General features: G+C 33.8%; 3 protein-coding genes across 3 annotated transcripts; 2 read left to right on the top strand and 1 right to left on the bottom strand.

Annotated features, from left to right (window-relative positions):
* Positions 1-3,298: 3,298 nt before the first annotated feature.
* LOC133292343 (early nodulin-like protein 1) lies at positions 3,299-3,709 on the bottom strand. The gene has a single exon (XM_061490751.1). The coding sequence runs from the start codon at positions 3,707-3,709 to the stop codon at positions 3,299-3,301; it is 411 nt and encodes a 136-aa protein (XP_061346735.1).
* Positions 3,710-3,981: 272 nt separating this feature from the next.
* Positions 3,982-4,392, top strand: LOC133292344 (uncharacterized). The gene has a single exon (XM_061490752.1). It carries the CDS (start codon positions 3,982-3,984, stop codon positions 4,390-4,392), a length of 411 nt encoding a protein of 136 aa, XP_061346736.1.
* A 2,809-nt stretch (positions 4,393-7,201) lies between these two features.
* LOC133292374 (protein TIC 20-v, chloroplastic) lies at positions 7,202-8,232 on the top strand. Its single transcript, XM_061490781.1, has one exon. It carries the CDS (start codon positions 7,284-7,286, stop codon positions 7,947-7,949), a length of 666 nt encoding a protein of 221 aa, XP_061346765.1. The 5' UTR covers positions 7,202-7,283; the 3' UTR covers positions 7,950-8,232.
* Positions 8,233-12,167: the final 3,935 nt, after the last annotated feature.

Genomic DNA, 12,167 nt, shown 5'->3' on the forward strand with positions numbered 1-12,167 from the left:
TTGTCAATCAATTATAGACATTCTACAAAGGGGCGATGCATATTCATGTTATAAAGGTCATTAATCTTGGAGTTCACGTTCGGGCTTTTAGTGGAGTAGCGCCGAATTAGATAATTTTTCAAAGATTATCAGGAGCCTTGATGAGTGATAAATGGTAGATCCCCAGGCTAGCTCGAGACAAGGGATGGGTTGTATAATCAGATGATGATGGCTTATGGGCTACATAGTCTTGGGTTTATGAACTCAAGTTTGTGTCCAAAAGAGCAAGTGAAAGATTGTTGGGTTTAATATGCTCTTTTCACTTAAGCCCAATAGCTTTAGTGAGAGTGAGCCCAAAAAGACTAATTTCAACCCATGAAGCTTAGGGTTAGTCTTGGAGTATAAAAACTCTTTTTTCTCTCTAGTGCCTCCTAGGGGTTTACAGACATCAGAAACACAAAGAGTCAGACGTTCATCATCTGAACGGTTGCCCACACGACCACCTAATCCCCCTTGAGTCATTCATAGCCTGGAAGATCAACCGTAGAGCGGAATTGCGACCGTTCGTGGTGCGTTGCTGCAGATCGTGAGGCTTGAAGATGAGAACAGAACGTGAGAAATTGTCACGCTCGCTGCTTCATCTCAGGTAATCAAAGCGGTGTTCTTCATTCCTCATCACATCGGTACGATGCGCTTCCGCGTTTCTGATGATATACCTTCAAAGGCGGCTTGGCTTCTGAGTGGCCAGCCTTGGGCTGCAGGTCAGTCAGGGGACCTGAGTAGCCTTATCTTTCATAGTGTCTAGTAGTAGAGTTGTGGCAAGCTGGAGCTGTCCGTTGTTTACTGGAGTTAAGGCGCGGTGGAGTTGCCTTGGGCCTTAAGTTTACTTCCTATAGAAGGTTTCATACGCGATGTGGGTATCGTGTATTGTGTGACGCGATGAGGGCATCGCGTCTGTGCTTGTTCTTTGCACTTTGCTCTGGTCTTCAGTGGGCCTGGGCTTCCTTATATGTTTTCGGGCCCTGGTTGGGCTTATATTTTATCCGGATCAGTTACTAAGAGTAAAGAGTCAACCTATTTGAAATCAAAACAAAAAACTATAAGTTCCATCACATTTTGTGAGAATTCAGAATATGAACTATTACATTTCGATTAATTTTAAAAATAAGAATTGATTTTCAAAGAAGATTATTTATTTATTTTTTAAAATTTTGATGATTTAAAACAAAATCATAAAATATTTTGTGTGTTATGTCTCTCTCTGTGTGTTATCTCTCTCTCTGTCTCTCTATGTGTGGCACGATCATTTGACACCAGTGTCAAATTTTAAAATTTGATATCAAATCGTAATCGTTAATTTTCGTTAATCAACGGTTATCGTTCACTATGAATCAAAAGTGACTCAAAAACTATAGACACGTGGTGAGTGAGCCTGTGAGTCGCATCTTGTTACTCACTTACGAACATGGTTAGACAGAGATTGGACTATGAAGGTAAAACACATATACAGAAAAGGAAATTATTGTGCAGAATCTTCCATTGGTTAATTCGGCACGGGAAGATTTCTTCTCTTTCTTGATCCCCTTGTATATACTTTATGTATTTAGCTTATTTAGATGACTTTGGTAGGACTCCTTGCATTTCTTCTCTTTAGCTTGCTTGGGGCTTTATCCCCAAGATAAAAAAAAAAAACATTACTCTATAGGAACAAACATTGCAAGACAAAGATAAGTCAATTCCCTAATTATTTAGAATTATTTTAAAGAATAGGAATTAATTTTCAATTTTAAGAATAAAAAAATATCATTAGATTCCTATCTAAAGTTTCCAATAAAATAAAAATTGTTGAGAATCCATCTCATTTCATTTCAAGTATAATGATTCTACCAAATAAATAAATAAATATTTCACGTCATGATTATAAATAGAAAAAAAAGACTAATTTGGCTGCAATCTAAAATAATTATAATGGATGATATGGGATGATTTGATATTGGTATCAAATTAAAAAAAATTTGATATCCTATCTGAATTGTTAATTTCGGCTAATTTCACAATTATAATTTATTAAAAATTAAAAATTAATTAATAAATATAATTCAATAAATTATAACAATTAAATTCTAACTTTTGGTATCAAACTAGACAATTATTATCCTTTAAAATGATAAAAATTAATATATATATATTTATATAACAAGAATAAAATATTGGTGGTCGACCCTATTTTTAGTAGATATTTCTCATTTTCCTTAAGTTGAGGAGTAGAATAAATTTAATTAGGTTTTAGGTGAGTTTTTTTTTTCAACAATAAAAATTTATTAAGTGAAACAACTAAACCGATAACACAAATCTCTAAACTTTCGTACCCGTTAAATTAGATTATGAAAATAATATAGGCAAAAGTTTACCAATGTGCTTGTGGTTTATCTCAGAATCACCTATGTCCCTTTTTATTTATCACATATGTTCCCTGTAGTTTATAAAAAATAAAAAATCACAAAGGTATATATGATAAAAAAAATCACAAGGACATAGTTAATTCTTGAGTAAACCACAAAGATATTGATGAACTTTTTCCAATAATATAAGTATTGGAAAAAAAAAACTAAAACGGAAATATAGATTTTAAATTTTTATTATTCACTAAATAGGTTAGAAAATCTCGTCAATAAAAAAAACCTAATAGTTTCAATCGATTCATTATCTCCTATTTAATTTGAGCAAAACAATACAATCCATCACATAAAAAAATAATGATTTTTGTATTATTTTAGGGGTTTACTAATATTATGTTACATAAGATAATACTCTCATGTGGGTGATACAAATATATAGGGTCCACAATTTAAAAAAAAAAGAAAGAAAGGAAAAAATTGGCATAAAATTCTATAGTTGTATGACATGAGATAGATATCTTATGCAGCATGACACTATCATTTCCCATTATTTTATCAGTTAATTATCAAATAACTATCAACATAAAATTTAAAAAGGGCTTTATACCTCTGCTGTGAATGCAGAGTATCAGATTTTGCAGTAGAGAGAAATAAACATAGGACCCACCATATCTTTTGAAAAATAAAAATAAAATTAATATGGCATAAATTATGACGAGTCTATGACTGTAAAAAAAAACTTCTTCTTATGTGTCAGAAGAAGTGTTTTACCCATTTAAAATTGCATCAAATGCAATCACAGAGTACCACTAAACATAAAATAATATTACTCCAAACAATAAAATATTTTAAAAGATAACACCCAAAATATTATATAATACCAAAATTTTATCAAACTTTAAATAATCGAGTCGATTTGCTTAGATAGCCATAGCGAACAGGAGTTGCAGACTGCACAAAATAACTGGAGCCCCATATTTGAAGCCTGCACCCGAATCGTCACTAGCCTGATCCGGTGAAATCTCCGGCGATGAACTCACCGGCGCCCTACCCTTTGATGGAAGTGTCGTTGGTGAGCCTGCCGGTGTTGCCGAAGTTGAAGGAATACTCTGAGGAGCCTGTGCAGGAGCAGCTGAACTGGAAGGCCCCTTTGCCGCCGCCGGCGAACCCGCCACTGGACTTCTCACTGGTGTCGCCGCGGGGGATGGAACAGACCCGTATGGAGATACAGCCGGAGTAGCCGAAGGCGGTGATAAAGATGGAGACTTTACAGGAAGTGGTTGAAGACTCACATGAGATGGTGATTGATTTGAGAGAAGGAGCGGGTGCATTGTCTGGTTGTGCTATAACCAAAACTGAAGAAGCCACAAAGAGTGCAAGCACAGAAAGTACCGACAACCTAATCATCATCTCTGAATCTTTCGAGGATGGAAGGGGTTGTTTGTGCTATTCAATCAAATTCTTTAAATAAGAGCTAAAAGTTTACAGCACAAACAACCCCTTCCATCCTCGAAAGATTCAGAGATGATGATTAGGTTGTCGGTACTTTCTGTGCTTGCACTCTTTGTGGCTTCTTCGGTTTTGGTTATAGCACAACCAGACAATGCACCCGCTCCTTCTCTCAAATCAATCACCATCTCCTGTGAGTCTTGAAACACTTCCTGTAAAGTCTCCATCTTTATCACCGCCTTCGGCTACTCCGGTTGTATCTCCATACGGGTCTGTTCCATCCCCGGCGGCGACACCAGTGAGCAGTCCAGTGGCGGGTTCGCCGGCGGCGGCAAAGGGGCCTTCCAGTTCAGCTGCTCCTGCACAGGCTCCTCAGAGTATTCCTTCAACTTCGGCAACACCGGCAGGCTCACCAACGACACTTCCATCAAAGGGTAGGGCGCCGGTGAGTTCATCGCCGGAGATTTCACCGGATCAGGCTAGTGACGATTCGGGTGCAGGCTTCAAATATGAGGCTCCAGTTATTTTGTGCAGTCTGCAACTCCTGTTCGCTATGGCTATCTAAGCAAATCGACTCGATTATTTAAAGTTTGATAAAATTTTGGTATTATATAATATTTTGGGTGTTATCTTTTAAAATATTTTATTGTTTGGAGTAATATTATTTTATGTTTAGTGGTACTCTGTGATTGCATTTGATGCATTTTTAAATGGGTAAAACACTTCTTCTGACACATAAGAAGAAGTTTTTTTTACAGTCATAGACTCGTCATAATTTATGCCATATTAATTTTATTTTTATTTTTCAAAAGATATGGTGGGTCCTATGATTATTTCTCTCTACTGCAAAATCTGATACTCTGCATTCACAGCATAGGTATAAAGCCCTTTTTAAATTTTATGTTGATAGTTATTTGATAATTAACTGATAAAATAATGGGAAATGATAGTGTCATGCCGCATAAGATATCTATCTCATGTCATACAACTATAGAATTTTATGCCAATTTTTTCCTTTCTTTTTTTTTTTTTTTAAATTGTGGACCCTCTATATTTGTATCACCCACATGAGAGTATTATCTTATGTAACATGATATTAGTAAACCCCTAAAATAATACAAAAATCATTATTTCTTTTATGTGATGGATTGTATTGTTTTGCTCAAATTAAATAGGAGATAATGAATCGATTGAAACTATTAGGTTTTTTTATTGACGAGATTTTCTAACCTATTTAGTGAATAATAAAAATTTAAAAATCTATATTTCCGTTTTAGTTTTTTTTTCCAATACTTATATTATTGGAAAAAGTTCATTAATATCTTTGTGGTTTACTCAAGAATCAACTCTGTCTTTGTGATTTTTTTTATCATATATACCCTTGTAATTTTTTATTTTTTATAAACTTCAGGGAACATATGTGATAAATAAAAAGGGACATAGGTGATTCTGAGATAAACCACAAGCACATTGGTAAACTTTTGCCTATATTATTTTCATAATCTAATTTAACGGGTACGAAAGTTTAGAGATTTGTGTTATCGGTTTAGTTGTTTCACTTAATAAATTTTTATTGTTGAAAAAAAAAAACTCACCTAAAACCTAATTAAATTTATTCTACTCCTCAACTTAAGGAAAATGAGAAATATCTACTAAAAATAGGGTCGACCACCAATATATTATTCTTGTTATATAAATATTGATATTAATTTTTATCATTTTAAAGGATATATAATTGTCTCTTTTTAGGAGAAAGAAAAAGATATATAATGAAAATATGGGAGGAGTAAGTGAGAGATTTGTCTTAATTTAAATTTTAAATAAAAATACTACTTTTAACTAACATAACTATCCATTAAAATGACAAATATTTGTTTCCATAATTATACCATCTCTCTAATTTTTTTTAACTTTTTTCCTTATATATTAACTCTCTATATTATAACAAATTAACAATTAGAGTTACACGAATTAGGTGAAAAATCTTATATTTGAGGAAACGTTATTGAGTATATAAACATGGGAAATCTTCATTTTCTTGGCAAATTACAGTGAAAAATAATTTAGCAATATGTTTTCCAATTATCAGAAAAAAAAGATTTATCGATTTTGACAATTAATAGTCCATTAAAATAAAAATACCTTTTTACCAATTTTTTTCATATTCTTTTAATGGATTCTTCTAATTAAGTAATAAAAAATGTATCAATTTTATTTTTTGTACTCAATGACATTAAATACTTTAATGTTTTTATTTAATACATACTCTTATTTTCTCATTATGCTATATTCTCATAAATATCTGTGTATCCTCTTAATTACTTAAACTAAAACATTAAACGCTATTTGTAATGGGTAAGATATTGTAACAACTAATTAGTGTTACTATCAATATTACTGCCAACAAAGCACAGACATGTTATTTTTTTCAAAATGTGCGTGTCGGACACCGACACGCTCCGACACGTTCTGACATGCGGTCAACGCTCCGACATGTTTTGATACGTTTTTTCGACACGCAGTCAACTTTTTTCAACACGCGATCAACATTTCGACACGCATCCGACGTTTTTTATTTTTTTTTTACTTCCTAATTTTATTTTATTAACTAAAAAAAAAAATTATAAATTTACATGTAAAATTAACTAAGGTACGAATATTTTTTTTTTTATATTTTTTTTATGAAATTTGAATATTTGATTAGTTATACGACTTATTATAGGCTGTTACATGTATTAAATATAAATTATATTATATATATTAAAAATATAATTTAATATCAAAACGTGTCCCAACGTGTCGAAATATGACATTTTTTAGAATTAACGTGTCGGCGTGTCCCGTGTCAGTGTCGGTGCATCATAGATTACTGCCAATCAATTTTACCGTTTGATCGGTTATGTGGATCCAACGATTATATTTATTTTCATCTCTGTATGATTATGATTTTCCATATTTAATGCTTTTTACTTTAAATATGTAGTATTAAATGTGGAAAATCATAATCGTGCAAAGATGAAAATAAATATAACCGTTGGATAAACATAATCGATCTAACAATGAAATTGATTGGTAGTGATATCGGTAGTAACATTAATTGGTTGTTATAATATCCTTTCTCATTTGTAATATCTTAAAAACTATAAAAAAAGTAATTTTTATATTTAAATAATTTATTTAGTGTTTTTTAATTTGGGAGATAATTTAAGAAAATTACATTTTAAGAATATAGAAATATTTAATAAATACTGGTTTGAAAGAAAAATAATTTATATTTTTTTTTACACCCAAAAGGAAAAAAAAGAAAAGATATTCTTAATCTTTTACCAACTGGAGGCAAAGATTTTTTTTCTTGTTCAAGGGGAAAGAAAGAAATCAGTATTATCTAATATCTATCTTCTCCTCAATTGCCATACGCAGTTCCACCCAAAATCAAACCTCTCTTTGAAGTGAACCATGTTCATGTCCATGGCAACCTCCACCTTTCTCTCCCATTCAGCATCTCTTACTCTCAGCTTCTCACACAAGTCACTTCATTCTCCCTTTCTGTTTTCCTCTACAAACCCCTCTCTTCTCACTCTAAACATGCTTCCAAAGAAATTCAGCAAACCCATTGAACTCAGAAGGCTTATAGTAGCCAAATCCAATGGCAATGACTCAGCTGATGCTTCTGACCGTTTGATTTCTGCTCTTTGCTACTTCTACCCTTTCTTTGATGGTATACAGTACGGGAAGTATGTTATCACTCAGTTCTACCCTCTTCAAGCTATTGTTCAACCATTGGTGCCTGCAATACGAGTGTTCAAGAGCTTCCCCTTTAATGGGTTTCTGGTATTTTTGACCCTTTACTTTGTTATTGTCAGAAACCCCAATTTTAGTCGATATGTGAGGTTCAATACAATGCAAGCCATTGTCCTTGATGTGCTGTTGATATTCCCTGATCTCTTGGAAAGAAGCTTTAATCCCAGAGGTGGGTTGGGATTGGATTTGATGATGAGTTTGGACAGCACTGTGTTTTTGTTTCTGTTGGTGTGCTTGATTTATGGTTCTTCTTCCTGCTTGTTGGGTCAAATCCCCAGATTACCGATTGTTGCTGAAGCAGCTGATAGGCAAGTTCTTTGAATTGAATGCCCATTGGTAATTTACTTGTATAGCAACTTCTTGTTCAACTTCAGCCTAGGTAGTGGAAAAGTTTACATTTTCACTTCCTTAATACCAAACCTAGAAAATTCTGCGAAACGGAATTTTTATTTTGTTTCTTAAGTTTCTGTATTCTTATATGACTTTCAAATTCAGGGATTTCTTATCCTGGCTTTAGTTTTGATGTATTTGAGACAATGAGAAACTTCCCTTGCTTCTTTGTTAATTGAATCCAGTGTTATATGTCTCTGGATTTACTGAATGGATATGGTTTTTAAGTTCTCATGTTTTGGCTATTTTACATATCCGTGGAAAGGGAAATTTTAGTGGATTATGATTGGCAATTATGATATTCTTTTCCTGTCTGGATGTTTAATAATTCTACAATCAGTTATCTTCTCTTTTTAGTTCTTACATTGTTAGCTTTTATTTTGAACTCTTCTGGGGGATCAGAGTGATATTTTTCTAGACGGTTTAAGTTATGCATTAGGGAGGAAGGGAAAACAGAGATAGAGGTAATTTTCAAATGTTATAATCCTTTTCTATAAATATGTTTTGTATATCCATATAGCTTTTCTGGGTTGGTACTGGGTACACTGTTTTACTTATGATGGAGGTAACCCAAGGAAAATCAATTGTTGCATACATAAGCAATGTTTTTCCTTCAAACCAAACTGTTTTGTCTTGGTGACAGAGATATCCAACCGGTGGCTAGTTTGTTTATGATGGATCTACGTGGCCTCTCTCAGATATTTGTGGGGGAGATATCTTAGAGAATAGCAGATTATTGTTCACTAATATAATAATGGCATAGCCAATGGGTGAGGTGTGTGCACAGTGACAACTAAGAGAAAGAGAGGGTTTAGAACGTGTGTATTTTATTGGCTTAACCCTTTATTTATAGATGAGTTACCTGACAATAGTAAAATTCTGGGTCTCTTAGGAAAGTTGAGGGTCTGGTTCATGATCCATTGCTGTCGTAGTAGGATTAATATAATACAGGAATCTTTCCTTAATTCCCTCTTAGCCGTTAGTCCTTTTTGCGCCTTCTAGAATGTGTGCCTTTCTTGAGTCTATAACACAAACAAAACAAAACGTATTTTTCTTGTTCTATTATATTGCATACATACACAAGGACATTGAAGATTACATCGATTAGTTCTATTGCTCTTCAGTATGCCTTTTGATTGGTTTGGTTGTCTCTTCAGTGAGCAGTTGTGGATAGTATTAATGTCAATGTTCTCTGCCATTTGCTGGAAGCCTGGAACCAAAATACTTTAGAATAGTTTTATCTTTGGTCTCACTTTCCACTTGAAAGGAATCGTCATTCCAGTTTTTCATCATTATTTATGTATCTGTTGTTTCAAATAGGTTCTAGATGTCCATCTAGTGGTTATATGATAAAAAAACTGCCGCATCAAAGCCATTTCCAAAGTCTCTATGCTTGCACCTCGCTCGTAGTTGATATCTTTTATATTTCCTTTCATTTTTGCCTTTTCTATGTTCAGTAGAAAGTAAAAACCCATTCTCAAATACGTATAACCCAATGGATGTGTTGCCTTTGATGATCAAAATCAAAATACAAAAACGGGGGCAAATTATTTGAGTAGTTGCAAGCGATAGCAGTGAATCAAGTTGATCTCTTTGATTGTTTCATTTGAGAGCAGTAGGCTAGTAGCCATATCCAATCTTAAGGTTAAATTGCTTACTGATCTTTGGTAAGCCCCACCTCTGAGAATATCAAAAGCTCATCACACAAGAGCTACCATAAATATGGAAATGTGTAGATGTAATTATTCACGCAGCCGTGCAGTGAGCACAAGGTGAAGAATTAATTCATTAGCTTCCATGTGCTCTGCTCGCCGCTTAAATTGACATAAGCCATTTTAATGGGCTCATACTCTTTGGATTACCTCACAATTAATTACTTGTAATATTTATTTTTTGTTGGCACATCCTTTCTGGACTTCATTTACTTAGCTAGTGATTTTCCGTATAAATGCTGCATTAAGTGATGTATCGAATATTGTTTATTTGTCATTCGGTGGCATATACCTGAGGACAATCACTACCTTCTTGTTTTTTCCCTCCTTCCTACCAGGGTCCCCTATAATGGCTTAGTTTTCCAGTTTTCCTCTCAGATCGATGCTTTGTCGTTTTGTCAGGATTCAGATGCCAGACGCAAGCACAAAGAAAAATATCACCGGATATACCTTTCACACTCTTTTCGAGACACAAACTTGCATAGAAGATACGTATAATAATACTCGGGTATAAAAAAAAAAAAGAATTAACAGAATTTAACTATAACAAAGGATATAACTGAAACTAGTAGAGAATCTTATCATGGATGGATATATTACAGATTTACAGCAGCATCTACAGACTACAAGTACTGATAACCCGATACCATATTACATATCATGTCCAATTTAAAATGATCATTAATTTTTTTCATGACTAGATAAATAAAAAGCAGCTAGATTCAGAAGAGAAAAATAAAGTAAGAAAAAAGCATCATGGAAGGAACTAGAAGTGGCAGAAGCATTGAAGCAGACCCTTCACCATAAGGCACGTAGGTGTAAGGATTTGGAGGACCATAAAGATTTGGAGGAGCATAAGGATTTGGAGGTCCATAAGGATTAGGAGGTCCATAAATGTAAGGAGCAGGAGGAGTACAGCACTGAACACCTGCAGCAGTAGGAGGGCACTTACTTTTTGGTGACGGTGGGGCGCCATATATAGAGTAGCCAGAAGGCGGAGCAGGAGCTGGAGGTGGCGGTGGTAGAACTCCATAAGAAGGATAACCAGAAAGTGGTGGAGAAACCTGGCAGTTCACACAAGCAGTTGGGGATGGGATAACATCCCCTGATGCATCCCCATAAACTGTTTCCAAATGAAAATTGCACACTGATAACCAAAACGCTACCACTACAACCAGCTGGAAATTTGATGGAAACATTTTTTTTTTTTTATCTACTTTAATGTTTTCCTTCACGCTAAAGAAGGAAGGAAGAAAAGAAAGAAATGAGGATTGCAATGATGTTGTGAGTCTTGTGACAACGCTTTATGGGTAAAGAGTGTCCTAGATTTCCTTTTTTTGATTTGTAATCAGCACCTGTCTAATATCGTCTTGGATCTAGCGCCACTTTTTCTTTTGCATACAGGATTTGGTGCCGCATGGCAGTACATTTGTCATTATAGTATTGAAGCAACACACACAAATCTCCACCACTTTGCACGAGCCTCTAATCTATGCTAACAAAATTTTCAACCTTTCCTTTTCACTTCTACTTTTTGTTTCATCTCTCTCTCTCTCTCTCTCTCACACACACACACTATTTACTTTTAGTTGTTTTGGCTTTAAACTTTCTCTTTTTAATCATAGATTGACTCCTGTAGCATTGTTAATAATGGAGTTCGTCATAACGATGAGTAGAAAAGATGAAAAAGGTTTGTCAAGGAAATGTCTCTTGAGTACAAGAGACATTTATTGTACATGAAAGATTTGTAGGAAAAAACGTATGTTGTTACCAAAAAAAGAAAATACGTCGGCAAGATTTTGCACATCACTTTATCTTTTCTACCATGGTTCTGTGGATAAATTAAAGAAATTGAAAGATGGAAAAAGATTTTATATTTTAAAATTAAGATAAAATTTCAAGAGATATTTTTTTAAATTAATTCAACCTTAATTATTTTTTGAGCCAGGTTGGCTGTCTGATAAGTTTTGACTTATTGGATTAATCTAGAATGTGAGATGAGATAAAGATATTTAAACCTTTCGCAAAAATAAAATATAAGGATTGAATAGAGATTTTTTTTTTCTTCTCACTTATTCAGCTTTTTTATTATTAATTTAGCTGCCACTATTTGGTTACGGAGAAAACTTTGAATTCGTAATTTTTTCCTTACTTTTATTTCATCATCCAAATATAAAAAATTAAATTATTTTTCACCGTTGTATTTTTTTTCGCAAACCAAACGTAGGATTATTTTTATGCAACTCTTGTACGACATGTAATTAATCAAATGTAGAATCTGTGATGCATTGCAAAAGCAGAGAAATTATGGTTTAGTGTCAATGCTAAACATGAGGTGGAGCCCAGTGTGGTCATAATTAAGCACTAAGCAAGAAAGTAAGGTGCAGCGAATATATTTCATTAGAGAGAAACATCATTATCAACTATTGTCCAAGAC

Source organism: Gastrolobium bilobum, unplaced genomic scaffold, assembly GCF_033153095.1.
Source record: "Gastrolobium bilobum isolate Gb01-03AN ecotype WA unplaced genomic scaffold, APGP_CSIRO_Gbil_v1 utg2134, whole genome shotgun sequence".
In the NCBI taxonomy this organism is placed as follows: Eukaryota; Viridiplantae; Streptophyta; class Magnoliopsida; order Fabales; family Fabaceae; genus Gastrolobium; species Gastrolobium bilobum.